The 20948-nt window shown below is 43.4% G+C and overlaps 1 protein-coding gene across 1 annotated transcript; it reads left to right on the top strand.

Moving 5' to 3' along the window:
• Positions 1 to 1002: 1002 nt before the first annotated feature.
• On the top strand, positions 1003 to 20695 carry cavin1a (caveolae associated protein 1a). The gene is made up of 2 exons (XM_066641459.1): positions 1003 to 1572; positions 19976 to 20695. The coding sequence occupies exons 1-2, from the start codon at positions 1003 to 1005 to the stop codon at positions 20693 to 20695; spliced, it is 1290 nt and encodes a 429-aa protein (XP_066497556.1).
• The last annotated feature ends 253 nt before the right edge of the window (positions 20696 to 20948 follow it).

The following is a 20948-nucleotide window of genomic DNA, read 5'->3' as shown; positions in this document are numbered from 1 at the left end:
TCAGAAAGAAAAGGAATGGCCTCATTCTGTACCTGCTACAACTTTTTGTACAACGGTTTGTTAGTCACAGATTGCGTGTGCTTGACTGACCACCTTTTAGTCCAGATCTGTGTCCCTCAGTGTATCACGAAGAGACGAATGAGGCAACAACAACAATGAACTGCTGAGCAGACGTCTTGTATGCGTTTAACCGAAGAAAACAATGAAACCTAACTAAACAAAACGGGGGGAAAAAAGGACGTGAATTGAATTTTCTCAATTACTATCTTTAGTAGATCACTGGTTTCATGATCACTTTTATCAGAAATTAAACCTGTTTTAAACTTGATCTTTGATCCAGTACGTTTGGAATTGTCATGTCCAGCCAAAAATACTTAAGGATGAATAACAGAGCTGAAGTTTGTTAAGACTCAGAGCTGATGAGTTAAGTGTGTCTGATTTTGTTAATGTGTTTGTCTTTGCCAGGCTGCTGTTGGGAGGAGTCTAGCTTGCAATGGTCAATGTGGGCGTGGCTATTACAGTAAATGAGGGTTTTAGGAGGAGGGCTATGGGAGGGCAGGAGAACATTTGACAGGAGGGTTTCACACTGGCACTGGCATTCGCGTGCACGCATACACACACGCCTTGGGGCTGAGAGGACCTAGCCAGAGTCCTGGGAAAGATTTGCTTGGACAGGGAGTCTAGGGGCTTAGATAAATAGAGTGAGAAGAGGTGGGAAGAGATTGTTGTATCTTGATGTACAGAACAGATTAAACCAGGAGAAATCTCAGAGTGAAATTTCAAGTAGGATTCACTCTGCTCTTTGCTCTTTGGTGTCTGCTGTCATTCAGGTCTTTTTTTAGTGCTTTATTTTTACCCTGGAACTGCCTTCCCACACACCGACCCGTGTGTGAGTCTGTGTATGTGTGTGTTCTTTAGACCTCTATCTGCAAGCCCACTGGAGAGAGTGTGTGTGTGTGCGTAAGCTTGTCTGCGTGGACACCTTACACTTGAACCCCGGCCATGGCTGACACGAACCTGAAGTTGGATCGCATAGCCCTCGCCGAAATCTCCGACGATGACGAAGAGGTGGCCTTAGTGACGGCTGCTGCCAAAACGTCAATGACCACCCCAGTCTCCAACCGCAAGAACACTACCGCTGACGATGACCAAGACCACGATGACCCTTCTAAAGGAGCCGGCCTGGTGCTGGGGCCCGGGCTGGACGGTGGCGGAAGTGGTGAGGCACAGACGTCCGAGGCCCAGGCCACGGGCTTGATGGTGCTGGCCCTTCTGGACAAAATCATCGGTGTGGTGGACCAGATCCAGCACACCCAGAACAACCTGGAGAGCCGACAGGAGAACATGGAGAAGAGTGTGACAGTCATCCAGAGCGAGCTGACCAAGCTGACCAAGAGCCAGGTGGGCACGGCCGGAACGGTCACCAAGCTGCTGGACAAGGTGCGCAAGGTGAACATCAATGTGAAAAGCGTGCGCACAGACCTGGAGAAGCAGGCTGGTCAGATCAAGAAACTGGAGAACAACGAGCATGAGCTCCTCAAGAGGAAGAACTTTAAGGTTCTCATTTTCCAGGTAAGCAGAGATTCATTGTCGTCGTCATCATCATAATCACATTTTTTAAGCTTGGGTATTCACTGTAGGGAATCCCTATCTTCTGTGTAGCAAATACACAGAAGATAGGTAAGTATACACAGGTACACAGGTAAGTAAATACACCTAATTTATGAAATTTATTTCAATTAAAGCCCATTAAGAATGACATCTAAAGTGCCTGGGCTGGGCTTCCCCAGCATGTTTTAGCCTAGTCTTGGACTAAATGGTGGATCACCTTTGGAAATGTGATCTCTCTGCACCGTATGTGATATTGATTAGAAAAAGAGTGACCAGTGTATACCTTACCCAGGCATACATGTTAAAAATGAGCCACTATTACTTGATTTGTTGGTTATATTTGTTTATTTATTTATGTTATATATTTGTATATTTGTCTGGGCAGCATGGTGGTGCAACAGGTAGTGTCACAGTCACATAGGAACGTGGAGGTTGTGGGTTCGATTTCCGCTCCGGGTGACTGTCTGTGAGGAGTTGGTGTGTTCTCCCTGTGTCTGTGTGGGTTTCCTCCCACAGTCCAAAAACACACGTTGGTAGGTGGATTGGCGACTCAAAAGTGTCTGTAGGCGTGAGTTAATGTGTGTGTTTTGCCCTGTGAAGAACTGGCGCCCCCTCCAGGGTGTATTCCTGCCTTGTGCCCAATGATTCCAGGTAGACTCTAGACCCACCGTGACCCTGAACTGGATAAGCGGTTACAGATAATGAATGAATTAATTAATTATGTTTTATTCCATATTCTACGTTCCTGTGAAGAGTAGGCTATAGACTGTATATTGTCGCTGTTCAAAGAACAACATGTATCTCCAAAATAGTCATTTTACAGAAGGACAAATAACCTTCTTAACGTTCAATGGAAGTCAATGTAAAACGATTTTATTTTATTTTATTTATGTTGGTCCATTCGTCATGAAATGTTTCACAGAATGTGTAGGACAGCGTTTGTGTTCAAATGATACCATAAATATAAAATCAACCAAAATGGAGACACATGTTTTTCTTTGGATAGCAATGGTATGTAAGCGATCCAGGTGTTAATGTATTCACACTTGACTGATATGCTATGGGTCCTATAAGTGTCCGACCACATCCCACATATCATCTTATAGAGAGGACTGTATGGAAAATCCTTTGGTTCGTTCCAAATACTAGCGTCAACTCTGAGATGATTTATGTGCATGACGTTGTGTGTGATATTTCCTCTTGCCTTTTAAAGCACACAGGGATTCCTTTGAGGGGCTCGGGCTTGCATTCCACATTCAGCATCAGAAAGTCTCAGTACTCTGTCAAATGAGACATTCAAAGGCTCGTGTTGGTCCTCTCTGCAACCTTTGGAGAGCACTGGCTTGGGGTTCCCCCAGTATGTTCCAAACAGAGCCTCTATTGTGCACATACAATGCGGGCAATGTGTTTAGGATCCTATATTAGGCTGCAGAAGTGTGCAGATCTACATGAAGGCGGTAATGACAAACATTTTTCCAAGCCATTACTAAATGAATTTTTCCCAGAATTCTGGAGGTTTTGTTTGGTCAGGTGTGCAAGAACCCTTCTCAGTGGTTCTAAAGGGTTCATGAAGACCAACAAATCAACAATATTATAAAACTAATAATGACTTGAATGATAGTTACATTTATACACCTTACACAGGGACATTAGGGAGTTGCTTCAACCATCAACACTGTGCAGCTGGAGAATGTAACAGCCACCGATCCACACCAGTATACTGTACTCACCACACAGTATTAGCTCTTTGGGAGTGAGGAGATCAGTTTATCTGAAGATGAGGGTGGTCAGGACTCCAGAGTGTCCACGATGGTAGATTTAGCAGAACACCACAACTCTTCTCAAGGAAATGTTCAAGAATATTTTATGACCTCAGTGAATCAGGGCCGAAGGACAACGGCATTTTTTTTGTACAGTGTCCCTGTCATTGGGCATTGGGATCTACAAAGACCACAAATACAGTGCCCCCTTATGGGCCCCAAAACACTACTGCCAGCAGCCCCACAAGCTTTATTGGAAATCTCTCTTATACAAGTACTAGCCAGTCCTAGTGCGTTTCTTCCAGGTGCTCAAGTTTCCTTCCACAATCTTTAAACAGATGAGTGTGTCCACAGGTGTGAGTGTGTGAGTGACTGGGTTAGTGTGTGATGCCCTGTGATGAACTGAAAAGCTAATTTTTAAGATTAACCACTGTCCCAGTGGCGCAGCAGGTAGTGTCGCAGTCACACAGCTCCAGGGACCTGGAGGTTGTGGGTTCAAGTCCCGCTCCCAGTGACTTGAGGAGTCTGTGAGGAGTTTGGTGTGTTCTCCCTGTGTCCGCGTGTGTTTCCTCCGGGTGCTCCGGTTTCCTCCCACAGTCGGTAGGTGGTAGGCCACTCCGAAAGTGTCTGTGAGTGTGTGTCGCCCTGTGCAGGTGTGGCGCCCTCTCCAGGGTGTGTTTCCACCTTGCACCCAGTGATTCCGGGTAGGTTTCCGGATCCACCGTGACCCTGAAGTGCATAAGCGGTTACAATGAATGAATGAATGAATGAAAAGTAAATGCTTAATCGCACTGTGCAGAGTTTGGCAAATTGCCATCTGTTTTGACTGAAAATATCTGTGACAGAACACACAAGGTAAAGAATTGCAACATGATCTCTATTTCCCTCCCAGTCTCTCTCTCTCTCTCTCTCTCTCTCTCTCTCTCTCTCTCTCATATACACACACACCCCAGTGTACCCCCTTGTGCTAAAGCTGGAGTGTGCGTGCCTCCTCTGGCAGATAGTTGGCTCATGTGTGATGGTGTAGGATGAAGACATTTCTGTTTTATATCCTCTCCAGTGTATTATATCTGCCTCATATCTGTTTGGAATGTCGTAATCCTGTGGCTGTATGAATTTAGATTTGCTGAATATAGCATGTTAGTCTCATCATAAACACAGCCCCCATACACATGCAGGTGTGTTAATTTAGATGCTTAACTTTAAGATGCTTGACAACTCATGAACTAATGTGGTAGCCTTACTTGAAAGGACCTTCTTCTAAAGTCGAGTAAATCAGCACTGGCCCTGCTCTGCATTAGTATAAAGTGTGTTGAGAGCATGTGAGACAGCTGTTGTCCAGAGCTAAGTGTTTTGATGCATGATGGAGTGCAATAGAGGAATATAAATTGGTCTGGGGTGGTGTAGGATGGCGTACAAAGTGACAGAGAGTCACCCAGAGACGTTGCCCTCCCGTTTCTCTACTCCTGGACGGACTAATAATAGTTCAGAATGTGGTAATGTCTGCAATGTAGTTTACTGATTCTATGGAGAGCGGGGGAGAGAGTGGGAGAGAGAGAGAGTATTCCTGCAAGGGGAAAGAACCTTTCACTGTTCTCCAGAGAATGTCATTCTGTCTCTTTAAAGGGACCATGATCTACATTTTTACTGTTGTAAATTATGACTACAATCTGATTGAATGCTATGTATAGTGCTTTATTCAAACATCAAGCCCCTTGCTAATGTCACTGGCACCTGTGACTGGGGGTCCTAGAGCCTTTCTGGACCCAAAATTGCTTTAATGTTCCACCATGTTCTGTACTGCTCTCAGGTCAGTGTCCTGTACTCTCCTCAGGTCAGTGTTCTGTACTGCTCTCAGGTCAGTGTCCTGTACTCTCCTCAGGTCAGTGTTATGTACCCCTCTCAGGTCAGTGTTTTCAGGTCAGTGTCCCATAATTCTCTCAGGTCAATGTTTTCAGGTCAGTGTTCTGTAATGCTCTCAGGTCAGTGTTCTGTAATGCTCTCAGGTCAGTGTTCTGTACTGCTCTCAGGTCAGTGTCCCATACTGCTCTCAGGTCAGTGTTCTGTACTGCTCTCAGGTCAGTGTCCCATACTGCTCTCAGGTCAGTGTTCTGTACTGCTCTCAGGTCAGTGTCCCATACTGCTTTCAGGTCAGTGTTCTGTACTGCTCTCAGGTCAGTGTTCTGTACTGCTCTCAGATCAGTGTTCTGTACTGCTCTCTGGTCAGTGTTCTCTACCTCTCTCAGGTCAGGGTCCTCTACCTCTCTCAGGTCAGTGTTCTGTACTGCTCTCAGGTCAGTGTTCCGTACTGCTCTCAGGTCAGTGTTCCGTACTGCTCTCAGGTCAGTGTTCTGTACTGCTCTCAGGTTGGTGTCCTGTACTCTCCTCAGGTCAGTTTTCTGTACTTCTCTCAGGTCAGGGTCCTCTACCTCTCTCAGGTCAGTGTTCTGTACTGCTCTCAAGGTCAGTGTCCTGTACTCTCCTCAGGTCAGTGTTGTCAGGTGAGTGTCCCATACTTCTCTCAGGTCAGTGTTCTGTACTGCTCTAAAGTCAGCGTTCCGTACTGCTCTCAGGTTAGTGTCCCGTACTGCTCTCAGGTCAGTGTCCCGTACTACTCTCAGGTCAGTGTCCCGTACTGCTCTCAGGTCAGTGTTCTGTACTGCTCTCAGGTCAGTGTTCTGTACTGCTCTCAGGTCAGTGTCCCGTACTGCTCTCAAGTCAGTATCCCGTACTGCTCTCAGGTCAGTGTTCTGTACTGCTCTCAGGTCAGTGTTCTGTACTGCTCTCAGCTCAGTGTCCCATACTGCTCTCAGGTCAATGTCCCATACTGCTTTCAAGTCAGTGTCCCATACTGCTCTCAGGTCAGTGTTCTGTACTGCTCTCAAGTCAGTGTCCCATACTGCTCTCAGGTCAGTGTTCTGTACTATCATCCGGTCAGTGTTGTCAGGTCAGTGTCCCATACTTCTCTCAGGTCAGTGTTCTGTACTGCTCTCAGGTCAGTGTTCTGTACTTCTCTCAGATCAGTGTTCTGTACTGCTCTCAGCTCAGTGTCCCGTACTGCTCTCAGGTCAGTGTTCTGTACTATCATCCAGTCAGTGTTGTCAGGTCAGTGTCCCATACTTCTCTCAGGTCAGTGTTCTGTACTGCTCTCAGTTCAGTGTTCTGTACTATCATCAGGTCAGTGTTGTCAGGTCAGTGTCCCATACTTCTCTCAGGTCAGTGTCCTATACTTCTCTCAGGTCAGTGTTCTGTACTATCATCAAGTCAGTGTTCTCAGGTCAGTGTCCCATACTTCTCTCAGGTCAGTGTTCTGTACTTCTCTCAGGTCAGTGTTCTGTACTATCATCAGGTCAGTGTTGTCAGGTCAGTGTCCTATACTTCTCTCAGGTCAGTGTTCTGTACTATCATCAGGTCAGTGTTGTCAGGTCAGTGTCCTATACTTCTCTCAGGTCAGTGTTCTGTACTTCTCTCAGGTCAGTGTTCTGTACTGCTTTCAGGTCAGTGTCCTATACTTCTCTCAAGTCAGTGTTCTGTACTTCTCTCAGGTCAGTGTTCTGTACTGCTCTCAGGTCAGTGTTCTGTACTTCTCTCAGGTCACTGTTCTGTACTTCTCTCAGGTCACTGTTCTGTACTGCTCTCAGGTCAGTGTCCTATACTTCTCTCTGATCAGTGTTCTGTACTGCTCTCAGGTCAGTGTTCTGTACTATCATCAGGTCAGTGTTGTCAGGTCAGTGTCCCATACTTCTCTCAGGTCAGTGTTCTGTACTTCTCTCAGGTCAGTGTTCTGTACCGCTCTCAAGTCAGTGTTCTGTACTGCTCTCAGGTCAGTGTTCTGTACTTCTCTCAGGTCAGTGTTCTGTACTGTTGTCAGGACAGTGTTCTGTAGTTCTCTAATGTCAGTATTCTGTAATGTTCTCAGGGCAGTTTTCAAGCTGTTGTTTACTCAGGAACTGCATGGCTGTATTTAGCTTCATAACAAGCCACTTCCTCAGAACAACCCTCTGTGGCAGCCTGGGGAAGAATGATGTTACTGTGCGCTAATCACACACTGCTGAATGATGGAAGAAGAGTGTGGAGTGTGTGTTTGAGTGTGTGGCCATGAATTTACATATGTATTTGGACTAAATGTCCCCAGCAAAATGGAAAATATGATCTTTTTTGGGATGATGACATTTAATAAGACTCTTAAAGAATTTTCTGTTTAAAATATTGAAAGACTGCTTGTCTTCATTGATAGAGTTATAGCTGGGTTTATGTTTTTGGAGCATTGCTGCTCAGAAAGGCAGAAATTCACATACTTATTTTCATGCAGTTGGCTGATTATTTGTATATAAACTGGAAAATTAGTCCTTTATGCCCTTTATAATCCTGCTTCTGAAGGGGTAGTCTGTTCATTTGATTAATTTAGAAACACACGTTACTGATCTTCCTCTCATTATGGAGTTGTACACACAAACAGTGCTCTAATGCAGTGTGTAAACACTGTGTACAGCTTTACTCTGCTGTAAATAAGGCACATTGAAGTTTATTTGTGCATTATTTTATAAGTGTTTTTTCAGAGGATTAAAAAGACAGCTTTATTCAAATACTCATTACTAAATATAGAAATTTGAATCTCCATGATGGTATTGGGGTGCATTAGTGCACATGGCCTGGGTGGTTGGCACATCTTTGAAGGCACTGCTAATGCAGAATGATATATGCAGGTTCTGGACCAACAAAATGTCTTTCTTTGGGAAGTCTTTTATACTGTATACATTTACTCTTACATCTGGTGAATGTGAAATCACCTGGAAAACAAGGTGCTGTACAAACGTGTTGCAGTGGACTCCAAAGAAGGAAGGACACAATTTAATGCAGTAGAGTACAGACACAGGGAGTCTCTGTGCAGTTGTGTGCAGTGTGTGTGCGTTTGTGTGGTCTTACTTTCAGAGCTCTCTACAGGAATGTCCACTGAGGCTACAGATTACACTAATGGCATTTAACAGATATCCAGTTGCAGACCTGAGAGGCTCACATAAATTACCTTTGTAAAATTGGTCCCCTGCTGGGTGACAGGCGTCGGTGTGTGTGTGGGTGTGTGCGTGTGTGTGTGTGTGTGGGTGTGTGTGTGTGTGTGTGTGTGTGTCTTAGTGTGTTTCTGTAGAGAGAGAGAGTGAGAGAGAGAGAGGACAGAACATAAATGTATATTTGTGGACACATCTTGGCGGGAACATCCAATGTTTCAGTGTCTGTTTATACTTATCAGTAGATCAGTAAGCTTGTTTTTCAGGGATGTAATGATATGACCTTTTCCTTTCTGATACTAATACCGATATCTAATCCTCAGGTATCTGCTGATACCGAGTATAAATATCAGTCCTCTGTGCCATATGTCTGTATAAGCCCTGATATATATGGAATTCCATTATATATATATTTTTACTTAAAGAAAATATAAATCATTCATTATGAGGTGTTTTTAACATGCATTAAATGGAAGATTATGTTGTTTTTTCTTTTCATGGGAATCACTTATATTTTCAGCCAGGCCTGTGGTGAGTTAGTGTGGAATAACTCATTAATAGTTCCTGTCAGAGCAGTGTGAACTCTTTTCATGCATTTGATATCTCTCTCTCTCTCTCTCTCTCTCTCTCTCTCTCTCTCTCTCTCTGCATGTGAACAGTAGTCTGAGGTTGTTTTGGGTCAGCTGCAGCCTCTGTGTTGTAATATTGGACTGTGCTCTATTTTCCTTTCATTTGCAACGTATCACATTTACACAGGCTGCAAGTATGTGTGTGTGTGTGTGTGTGTGTCTACAGACCACCTTGTTTCTGAACAGAATGAATTGGTTACAGAAAATGAATTTGATCAGCTATAGAACACAATTAGCATTTTCTGCTGATCCCAGATGTGAGTGATCAGTTACAGCATATTTAATGATGTTTAATGGGCAAGTATTTATAGGGAGTTTTGCCCAGACACAGCTTCTTTCTTCTAAGTCTGTAAAAGAACAGTTCTATTAGGATTTGATTGCTTTCAGTTGCGAGAACATTGTTGAGTGTTTAGCTCTGGATCACAAATACCACTCCCAATAATCTTAAAAGTATTGGATGTAGAATGTAGTTCCACTGCTTCAGAGCCAGATGCTGCTGGAGTTTACATCCCTCTTGTCAACACTTGGCATTGGGCATGGTGATTTTCAGCTTGAGTACAGTTACTCCAGAGCGCATTCTATCACATCCCATGCTTCATGCTCCGGTAACGTTCATGTAGTTTATATCATCCAGTCACTTTGAGATAAAAGAAGTGACAGTGTTTTGTGTGTGCATCTGAATGACAGTGGGAAATATGTGAGTGTGTAGAATTGATAATGTGTCGCAGGTGCTCTGCTGTTCTCTTTCAGGTCCTGGAATAGCTACATTCTTTCAGATCACTTGCAGGAGGGCAGGGTCTGACACGGATGCTTTATAATTAAACCTGGATCATCAGGGGTCAACACTTGATCCTGTAGCAACAGAGCCAGACGTTTAAGTGAGCTAATCTCGCTAAATAGAAGGGTTAAAGGAATACTGCAATCTTTTATTACCTCATCTCCACCTGCCACATATGTATTTTACAGGCAGCTACCAGAGGCATTAGTTTCTCCTGTACAGATGTGGCAGGGTGAGATTAAGTTGAAAAACCTTGGCTTGGATTTTAGCTTTGCTAGGCATGATTAAAGGCTAAGCACCAGCTATATGAAAGTGTCAAACAAATAAATACAGTGGAATTTGAGTTCCTAACTTGTGTTTATTGATAGTCAGAAAACATGTTATTTCTTGCTAATTCAAGGAATAAACTTTAAAAGACCGTCGGTGTTCGGAAACTCTAATAGGCGTCTTGCCTGTGACGTAGATGGTGGACAACTCGAAGTTGCACTTAATTTAATGCAAAATGACGAAAAGGTGTGTTGTTTTTGGCTGCAATAATTCAATGTACAGTGGGACATCGGTGCACAAATGGCCCAAAGATCCCAAAATATCCAGAAAATGGACTAAATTTGTCAACTTTAAACTGGCACTTTGGAAAGGACCGTCCGCTCACTCCGTTATCTGTAACTCATTTCACTGGCGCTTTTCCAACAATATGGGCATGTAAGGACACCAACGAAAGGTGATCAAGAGCCTCTGTAACATGGAGGTAAACAGGGTAAAGACACTTACTTCGCCTGTTTTAGTTGGTGTTAGTTAACGTTAGCTTGACTTGCTAAACTCGGTGGCTCAGATTATACTCGGCTACGTAGCTGCATTACGGAGGTTTATAGTGTCGGATGAATTCGAGTTCGACTTCGATCACATTTACAAGAATAACGGTACCTCTAAATTTGACTTTAGCTTATTGCTAGGCTATTGTCATGAATAATGTTGGTTATTTAGCTAGATACTGTCATAACAGTCAGTCATAATGGTGTTTTACCACGGCGTTGTTCAGCTGTTGTCCACCAGTGACGTCACGGTTGCGTTCAAGTATTTCCGTAACGAGCTCGGGTTTTTCCGTCAATTTAATAAAATTGTCAGTTTTAAAGCAAATTAAGCTGCTATTTTCATTTTAATTCATACTTATATATGTCAGTAACTAAAATAATCTGAAATATTCATGGAGGTTCATTAAGTGGTGCTAAGCTTTTAAGCCTAATTCTGGACTAAATCTGGGTCTTAAAAATATTGGCCCAAAATATGACAAAAAAATTAATCAGAAAACAAAAATTAAAAGTAACAATAAATTAGTAGGTTAAAATAAAAATAAAATCAAATACTACTATAAGTTCTTCAGCTCTTCTGTTCAACATTGGTGTCCAGTCCAGTTTAAACAGAAATATTGAAGTGGGCAGTTTCAGATGATTAGAAAAGAATCAGACATGATTTGGCTGCAGGCAACAGGCAGTAATCATCAGCAGAACACGTTTTTATAGAAAAAGTCGAAAATGTTTTGCAGCGCCTCTTTTAAGGAGGCTTTATAGTTACAAATCAACAGGACATCAGACTCTGGGCGGGGCTTGAGAGTCCTGGGGGAGCTTCCAGCAGGCACTGTGGCTTCCACATATTTGGTCAAGGGGTTCTTGTTGGGAAAGTTTCTGTTATTTGTGTTGTTTTGTTTATGTGTGTGCCTGTGTGCTTGGACTCAGTGGGCAGTGAGATATGTGATTGTCAGGAGCTCACCGTCAACCAGAGAGGTGTCTGCTAGCATTTGGTGCCGCTGAATCTCACTACACACCATGTCCAAATACTTTGTTTACTTGTCCTTGTTAGGGCATGGAAAGTAAATAGCATAAAAAGGCAGCATGGCTGTGCCTCAATACCCGTTTCCAGTAACCACACAATAAACACACGCACACACATTTGTTTTCATTCATTATATTACACATTCCTGTTAATCTCTCATGGAGCCATCTGTATGTGCCAGTGTCTCACCTTCATGCACACTGAATGACTGATGAGACAGGGACTTACGTTAACTAGAACTGCTATTAGTTCACCTGCCTCTCACTGTACTTCATTAACACAGCTCTGAACACACTCAGAACATGCCGTAATAGACTAATATTTAATACAATTCTTCATTGTATCTAATCTTCTCCTGGTTTCTTCCTCATGCTCTGAGAGAGGTTGTCCTGCCACTGTCACATCAGCGACACTCACTTGGGGCTTGGGCCCAGAATTCTGGGTTGAAAAATTCTCATAAATAAAACTGGATTGAAATGTGATGGCTTTCATTTTGTGGGGACTTACTCCAAAGGATTGTTCTGTAGTCTCCACAAAAATTAAAGTTTCCTTATTGTGAGTGTGGAAACAGACTGTATACATTGTATATTCCTGGCACACCCACAAAAAAAAAAAAATCACTGTTATGAAAAGGTCCTCCTCACCATGTGACTAATCAACTGTGTTACTGTGGTGAGAAAATCCCAGGCTCAAAGCTAGTCGTCTTTGTTACCACAGTGAGAATGTCATCATACTGTGGCTGGCTAACTCTGCTACCGTGACTAGAAATTCCCCAGCTTGAAGCAAGTTAACTCTGATGCAACTCATCTTTTATGATTGTTTGTTTGTTTGTTTTTTTTATCATCCTCCATTTTTAGCTCTTCTCCCCTATTTCTATTATACCCAATTGACCTTTTACTGCAAGATGGAGCTGGTTAGGGTCACGTTCTCAAACCTAATTTGAAACCGTTGGCTCGTTTTCCACAACATTAATTAGTTGCCAAACCAGAAAATTCCATTTCCAACTGGAAGCAAAGAATTGTAACTTTATAGTGTAAACTATGATGGTGGCCATTGGTGTATTGAGCTAAGGAAGCTCCAGAAAGAGAACAGAGCCTCAAATAAAGCATTATTGCTCAGTGGAGCTAGGTGGGGTCATTTGTGTTATATTTCTTTTGATGGTGTGCTGGGTAAAAAAACAGAGAACCGGGCCTATGTGTCCTGATATGACAAAATGGAAAACTGGAAACTGGAGATAGCACCAAGGTTCCATGAATCCTGAAGAGAACCAGGGAGCTTTTAGTGGAAAAGGGCTACCAAAGAGCAATGCCAATCTCAAGTGTTCCCAGCCTCAGCTGGCTGAGGCATCACCTGGCTTCGAACCTGCGATCTATGGAAGTTAAGGTTTGAAGCTAGTGCTCCATCTCTCGTGGATGCCTCCATTTCCTTAACCCAGTCTCTGTGTCCATCGTAGTATTGGCACCTGCTTGTAATTACTTTATTAGTGCTAGCCGCTGTGTTGCTAATGTCATATTGTCAGGTCCTGTAACATGGCATGTTAGATGTGAGGTTAAGGTGATACTGTCTCATTGCTAGAGCAGACACTGCAGGCTGGGCTCAGCTTGAATCATGTCCAGTTTCTGGCCTCTGGGACATTCACATAGGCAGGGCTGGCTCAGGATATTGTGGGCCCCAGTATAAATTACTTTTATATCACTTAAAATAGTGATTCAAACATTCTTTACGGGTGCATATTTGTGTGTGTGTGTGTGTGTGTGTGTGTGTGTGGGAGGGTGAGAGTGTATTAATATTTGGAGCAATTGTGTAAGTCCACAGGAAGTTGCCACCTTCTTTATAATGCTCTGAAGGACACGATTGTCCCAACAATAGATAGCTGTCCTCATTCCACCGCTCGGCCTTCTGGGAGCCAAAAGTATAAGTATAAAGACTAGCATTATGACACACTTCGCGTCTATACGTCATCTCATCTATAGTACATCATCCTGCTTAGTGCTCTTTAACCTGTAACCCTTATTCTCCCAGTCCACTACAATACAGGGCCATGTCAGTGAGCCTCCTTTAATGAGGGTAAATGGGTGAAAAGCTTCTATCGGTTTGACATTATGAAACTGTCTGGTGTGATAGCGTTAAAATGGAAGTCAGCTCCAATTTCAGTGCCAAGAGCTTAATATAGCCCCCAGCGGCCACCACATCTAATGCCTGACTGGACACTGGATAGTGTGTGGGTGCCTGTACCTAGCCACTAGAAATTGTGCAAAATGCCTTAAAATAAAAATGTCCAGAATCAAACATCAAGCTTCAGAGCCATTTCTATTTGAAGATCAAATCAGGGGACTCTTTTCTGCAGCATGTGGCTTCCTCTTAGACATTAATATTATTGGTGTTAAAAAATTGTTTGCCAATTTCACAGCAATTCCTGCTCTCAATGCACTGTTCATATAGACAGTCAAATCTTAGCAAGTCAGCTTTTGCAGATAGTGCATGTGTCCAAATTACACACAAGGAACTGATAATCTTACTATATTTCATAATATCGTAATTGGTCTGAGATTTATGGTGTTAGCACACGCCGCGTCCTTGCGCAGCTAGCCACTACACCTTTTCGTGACTGAGGTAGCCTCTTCTAGAAAAATTTGCTGCTGTGCAGCAGTTCAGGAGCAGCTGCGCCAGACCCCGCAGAGCAGCTGCTCTCTCACTCATCCTCAGTATGCCTTTCATCCCTCTCTCCAGAGATGCCCTCACATACTCACTCTCTCCCACGCACTGCTTTCCACAAGCTATTGGGTTTCTACAGTGTGCACAACTAGCTCGATTTGCTTCTTGCCATACAGAACAGGGGTAGCGGAATCAGCAATTTAAAAAAGTCAATATTTTAAAGATTGAGTGCAGCACAGAGGCAAAACAGGTTGTGTTGAGGTTGTGTCGCTGCCACACAGCTCCTCTCTAAAGGTTTAAAACCAGTGGTGTTTTACAGTTCAGTGTTCAACAGAGCTACAAAGAGTTTTCACACTAGAAAATGCAAATCAAAACTTTAATCAAGCATGCATCAGTTTTACCTGTTTCTAAATGTCATACCCATTATCAGTAAGCACTGATAGATCGATATGTTCCCTGTGAACTGTGATGTGATTCTTGGAACTATTGTTTAGACAAGTGCTGTCACTCAGTCTCATAAGCAGCTGCTGATGTGTGTAAATGTAGTTTACGTTAAGGGCCTGTATGTCTTTCTAAAGCAAAATGTTCAGTGAAGTCAATGGTCTGAAATAGCCACATGAGCATTTGTTGATTTAATATGTCATCAGATAAACTGGCAGCACAGTGATTGGTTGTATTAAGTAGTGTCTGATTACTACCATTGCAGTGTTGAATGAATGGCAGCATGTGCAGTGCAGCAACTGGACACAGACAACTTTTTGGAGTTTTGGCACTGTACGTCCACACATCCCTCTACATCAAATGACCATAGATAATAAATGAATGAGCGCACTTAAATATCAAAATAGATCATTATTAAATGAAATGTCATGTTTAGTATTGGCTTGTTCGTTTTTCTACCAGTTGGCTCTGTTCATACATTGTCTTCATCCTAACTTTGCATTCATTTTTTGGGCTAGGACCCAGAGATCTGTAATGCTGCTTTTAAATGTGCGATTATTTCTCTATATACAACACACTACGAAATATGTCTTCTGCATTTAACCCATCCATAAGAGTGAACACACACACACTACTGCAACAGAGGCAGTGAACACACACCTGGAGCAGTGGGCAGGCATCCCCAGCACCCAGGGGGCAGTTAGGGGTTAGGTGACTTGCTCAAGGACACCTTAGCCACAGGACACCAGTGCTGTTCCAACCTGCAACCTTACTGTCCCCCTTCTCTATCCACTAGGCCACGGCTGCCGAATGTCAACTGTTTACCGCACTCTATAAATAAATGTGAATTGAATTGAATAACTGTTGAGTTCGGAGAGCACATGCACAGGACACACATGCTTCCTGTGAGACACATGAATACAGTCACATATATACCTTTAAGGTATTGTATCTCTAGTATCTAGAGTTTATACTAAAGTATTGTGCACTTAGAAGTAGTTGCGCTGTGTTTGTAAGACTGGGATTTCTTTAGCAGTTGTTTGACTTACGTGTTGAACACTTAAACCACGCTAAATGTACTTACTACCTTCTACCTGCTTTTAATGTTTACTGCTACTTGCAACCATCTGCTAGTAGCATTAATGCTTACTGCTAGCTGCAAATATCACACACCAACCATGGCAGGGTGACTACACTGACTGTAAATGAAAAATTGTTTAAAAAACAGACTTATTGACTTATTATTAAAAGGCCCTTGTAAGCTTCAGTGCTACAACAAATTAAATCCATACTGATATCCACAATATGCGGGGGGACAACTACTGACCAATTAAATGTTTACAGAGAAGGTTATCGACCAATAATGATAGCTCTACAGTCAGACCGTCCAATCAGAAGATTCTAGGCTACTTCACCACGCCCCTTTCTCACTCAAGCGAACCAAACGGAGTAGGGGAGGGCGGGACTAGTTTGTGAAGGAAACGCTTCTCGAGGTTCTATGTAAACTCTAGAAAAACAACATCCCGGACGTTTGTAAAATTCCGCCCGGACATTTTTTTAAGTCTAAAAAAGAGGACATGTCCGGGTAAAACAGGACGTCTGGTCACCCTATATTAACACTGTTATTTGATTAAACATTTTAAGTTGATCTGGATAAGATGCTGTAAAGTTTATGCATCGTGTCGAAAATGTCTTATTTCTCACTTCAAAACAGATGTGCAAACCAGTTCACACTTTGACTCGTGTATGTCCCTCACTTCTCTGAGAATCTCTCACACATTCTGCTGCAGTTGTTTAGTGCTGCTGCCCTCTGGCTTCTGCAGCGAGGGCTACGGGGTTGGCTGTTGCCATGGTGACAGCATCAGTATTTATTTGTTAGGGAGCAGCGGTAGATAGTGATCAAGGCGAGGGCCGGGGCCGGTGGGAGGGGTGACATTGATGGCCAGTGTCCAGGGAATGAGAGAATGGTGCAGATGGCATTCACAGGGCAGGAAAGGCGACCCTAAAATAAACACATACACACACACACACGCATACGCACGCACACGCACACGCACACACGGGTCTTGGTCTTGCAGGCCATGCCACATAAGGTAACAGAGGCCATTTTACGAGGACCTGAATGTCCAGCGAGTGCTTCTTTCCTAGTAATGCTCATTTATCAGCTCAGTCTCGTGGGTGGTGTTCCTGCTATGAACCACCAGAGGGAGCTGGCTGACTATCCCTTTGACTGCAGTGTGCCTAGCAAGACTGCTTCAAACTTGGAATAAAACAAATATTGTTTGTTCTATTATATTATCTCTGCACTATCAGCATTGTCTAGTTGCAAAATAATATCTGATTGTCCCTTTTTTGGAAACAACTTTACCTTTTGGAGGCAAATCTTCCTGCAATATTCAATATAAGCTATGAATTTGGGTTCAGTGTTTAACTGCTGCACTCATGTGGTTCTGCATGTACATATGTGTGATTTCATTAGTGATAGCAGCTTTAGACTGAAACAGCTTCTCATCACTGTCCTTGTGTGTGTGTGGTTGCGTGTGTGTGTGAAAATGAGCACGCAAAAGAATGTTCACTCATCAATGTAATCTCATATCTTGCTTATTATGCTGTTTTGTAGATATGGTTCTTTCATTTTGAATCCGATCACTTTAGTTTCCCGCCCTGCTTGGTATTAACACTAATTCTGAAATGTGTGAATACAGGCTTACAAACCTAACATCATAGTCTTAATCAGTTTTGTACTGATACTTTAGCTTGTACCCAAAAGCCCTATGGTTTACAGCCTCTGTTTAAATAATGCTTAGCTCTAATTATCTTGACCGTTACACCAATAACCTTTTAAAATGGTCTTTAAAATGGTCTTTACAATACATACAATGATCAGCCACAAGAATAAAACCACTGGCATGATATGAATACAGCTCCAGGAACCTTGAGGTTGTGGGTGCGAGCCCCGCTCTGAGTGACTGTCTGTGAGGAGTGTGGTGTGTTCTCCCTGTGTCCGCATGGGTTTCCTCCGGATGATCCGGTTTCCTCCCACAGCCCAAAAATACACGCTGGGAGGTGGATCGGCTGCTCAAAAGTGTCCATAGGTGTGAGTGAGTGTGTGTCACCCTTTGAAGGACTGGCGCCCCCTCCAGGGTGTGTTCCTGCCTTGCACCCAGTGATTCCGTGTAGGCTCCGGACCCACCGCAACCCTGAACTGGATAAGGGTTACAGACAATGAATGGAAAAACTTTTGGTCAAATCATCTCCATAATGACAGGTCTTGTGGGGGTTTTCCTGGTTTGAAATTATTAGAACCTCCCTAAAAGGTCCAAGGATGGACAACCAGTGAACATATTAAGAGCTACCCAAGACTTAGTGAGGCATGACAGAGGTGCGGATAGTCTGTTTGGTCCAGTTCCACAGAAGAACCATTGTAGCACAAACTGCGATGCCAAGTGTATTCTGAAATCTTTCTATTGAAATATAAACGTTACATCAGTTGTACCCAACCCTTAAAACATGCCAGTTCAATAGGATTATCAGTGTTATTATCTTAATTTCTCAGGTTGATCTTCTGGTTGATTGTTTTGTAAGGTTTATTCCTGTAGACACTCCCAATTGTATATTTATGCTGAATGTTAGGTGCGTGGGGTGGGTGTGTGGTTAAACTGGGACTACTTTGGTGGTCCTAGAGCATGCAGGGAAATGGCCAAAACTATTTATCATCTTTTGGATATGTAGAAACATTTAAAATAAATCTCACCAGAAGAATTTCATTTACTATATTTCTTGTCAGGCGGCACGCTGGCGCAGCAAGTAGTGTCGCAGTCACACAGCTCCAGGGGCCTTGTGCTCCAGGTTGTGGGTTCGATTCCCGCTCTGGGTGACTGTCTGTGAGGATTGGTGTGTTGTCCGCGTGGGTTTCCTCCGGGTGCTCCGGTTTCCTCCCACAGTCCAAAAAAAACACACGTTGGTAGGTGGATTGGCGACTCAAAAGTGTCCGTGAGTGTGTGAGTGAATGTGTGTCTGTGTTGCCCTGTGAAGGACTGGCGCCCCCTCCAGGGTATATTCCCGCCTTGTGCCCAATGATTCCAGGTAGGCTCTGGACCCACCGCAACCCTGAATTGGATAAGCGGTTACAGATAATGAATGAATGAATATTTATTGTCAAAATTATTTTGAGGTTTTATGGCCAACTGACAGTTATCTTGGGAATTTATTTCACATTTTTCTTATTCCATACACACTTTTTGAGACTTGTAAATATACAATTAACAGGACATAGTCACTACATGAAAGGGTCCAGTAGGGGGAGCACTTCACCTCTCTGTACCTCCTTTCCCAGAACAGCTGTGGCACAGAGCACACAGAATAGATTGGATTCTTTCCCATCCCATAAACTTCTCCACTGCCTTAATGACAGGAATATACTGATGCTGAAATCAAATATGTGACAGCGTGCCCTGAATTCTAAACAGCTCTCTATCTGCAACAGCCAGCAGTAGAGAATAAGGGACAGATGTGAGGAAATTGTTGGCCGAGGACACAGAATCAAGTCAGTCATGTGCTGAAAACAAGCTACCACAAAACTGCACTATTAGAAAAAGTACATACATGTTAAACTTGTCACTGAAATCAAGGGGAAAGGCAAGGGTGGTTTTCTACCCTCCTTCAAAGATTCATAGCGCAGTTTCTGAAGTGCTGAGCCCTGAGTAGCTTTGTCAGAGGCTCTGTTCTCCCTATTAAAGGTCAGTGAAGTGTCACAAAGATTTTAAAGCTGTAATTGTAAGGTAAAAATACCACCTAGTGTTCCTTTGATCAAAAACAAAACATAGGCAAAATCTTAAAGTGCCCAGGGAGCATTTTTGGGGGTTCAGTGACTTGCTCAAGGGCACTTCAGCCATGGATGTTCCTTCTGGTCCTGGGGATCGAACCAGCTATCTTCCGGCACCAAGCGTTGTCCTCTAACCACTGGGTCTTGAATCTGCTCCAGGGTCTTCAGTTCTTTTGACCAATCCTTTTGTGTTTTGGATTATATTAGCCTAGAGTGCAAATGAACGCTTGTGTCATCTATGAGTTAACTTAAAATAACTCATTAAAAGAGTTGTCTACAAATGTTTGTATATCTATTGATCCATCCATCTAATTATCCTATTAAACATAAGTATAACCATATTCCTTACAGTCACTATAAAATGTGCTTATTTGTGTGTGTGTGTGTGTGTGTGTGTGTGTGTGTGTGTGTGTGTGTGTGTTTGTGTTTCTCAGGATAAGGAGAAGCCAGTAAAGACCACTACGAAGGAGGTGGCAGTGGGTGAAGAGGGTGAGCAGGTTTTGAGTGAAGCAGGAGAAGATGAGCGAGAAGGAGAGGAGGAGGTAGAGATCGAGGAGATTGTGAAGGAGTCCAGGGTGTCCCGCATGAAACGCAGTGGCCAGCAGCGCATGGACGAGCTGAAGAAGGCCTTCAGCAAGGAGCAGATGGAGAAGACAAGGCAAAGAACCAAGGATAACCTGGAGAAAACACGTCAGAGAACCAAGGAGAACCTGGAGAAGACCAGACTGAGGACCAGGGAGAACCTGCAGAAGACCAGGCTGAGCCTGGGGAAGAAGATGGGCAAGCTGGGGACAAAGATGACACCCAATACAGAGAGGAAAGAAAAGCTGCGAATGTCCAGGGACAAACTGAAGAAGTCCCTCTCTCCAGAACATGCCACGTACGCTCGCTCTAAAACCACAACCTACCGTGTGCCTCCCTTCACCTTCTACGTGAAGAAGATCCGTGAGGGGGAGGTGGAGCCCAAGCCTGAACCTAACCCAGAGGAGGAGGAGGAGGAGGAAGAGGAGGAGGAGCTAGAAGAAGAACAGGAGTGTGACCTGGAGATTCAAGAGGGCCAGCTGGTCAACCTGAGCAGCCCCGAGCTGGTGGCTGTTGTAGAGGATTCCAGGCTGGTAATCCATGAATCAACACGAGCTGAAGAGAAAGTAAACCAGTGAAGCTGACCCAGCAGCCCCCAGAGAGGTGGCAGATGAAATCCACAGATGAATATGAAGGATCAGTGAATGTATACGACAGATGTGTTTGTGAAATGTACAGACAAGCTGTCTTGACAATAATGCAAAAAGCATGTTGAATTGAGGGACAGACTAAACTACTTTTTCTTTTTTTTTCTTTTTTTAAGGTACCCGTCCCAATCCATTGTTTTCAACTGCACTTTTCTGAATTCTATACAATTTATTATAAATCCTT

This window comes from Hoplias malabaricus, chromosome 13, assembly GCF_029633855.1.
Source record: "Hoplias malabaricus isolate fHopMal1 chromosome 13, fHopMal1.hap1, whole genome shotgun sequence".
In the NCBI taxonomy this organism is placed as follows: Eukaryota; Metazoa; Chordata; class Actinopteri; order Characiformes; family Erythrinidae; genus Hoplias; species Hoplias malabaricus.
Note: the sequence above shows the minus strand (reverse complement) of the source record. Positions and strands in the feature narration are given on the sequence as shown.

What these genes read in the sequence shown, in the direction of transcription:
- cavin1a (XM_066641459.1), top strand. Translation starts at nt 1,003, where the DNA reads ATGGCTGACACGAACCTGAAGTTGGATCGCATAGCCCTCGCCGAAATC. An exon ending in TTAAGGTTCTCATTTTCCAG is followed by an intron (nt 1,573 to 19,975) that starts GTAAGCAGAGAT and finishes TCTCAGGATAAG; the next exon opens with GAGAAGCCAGTAAAGACCAC.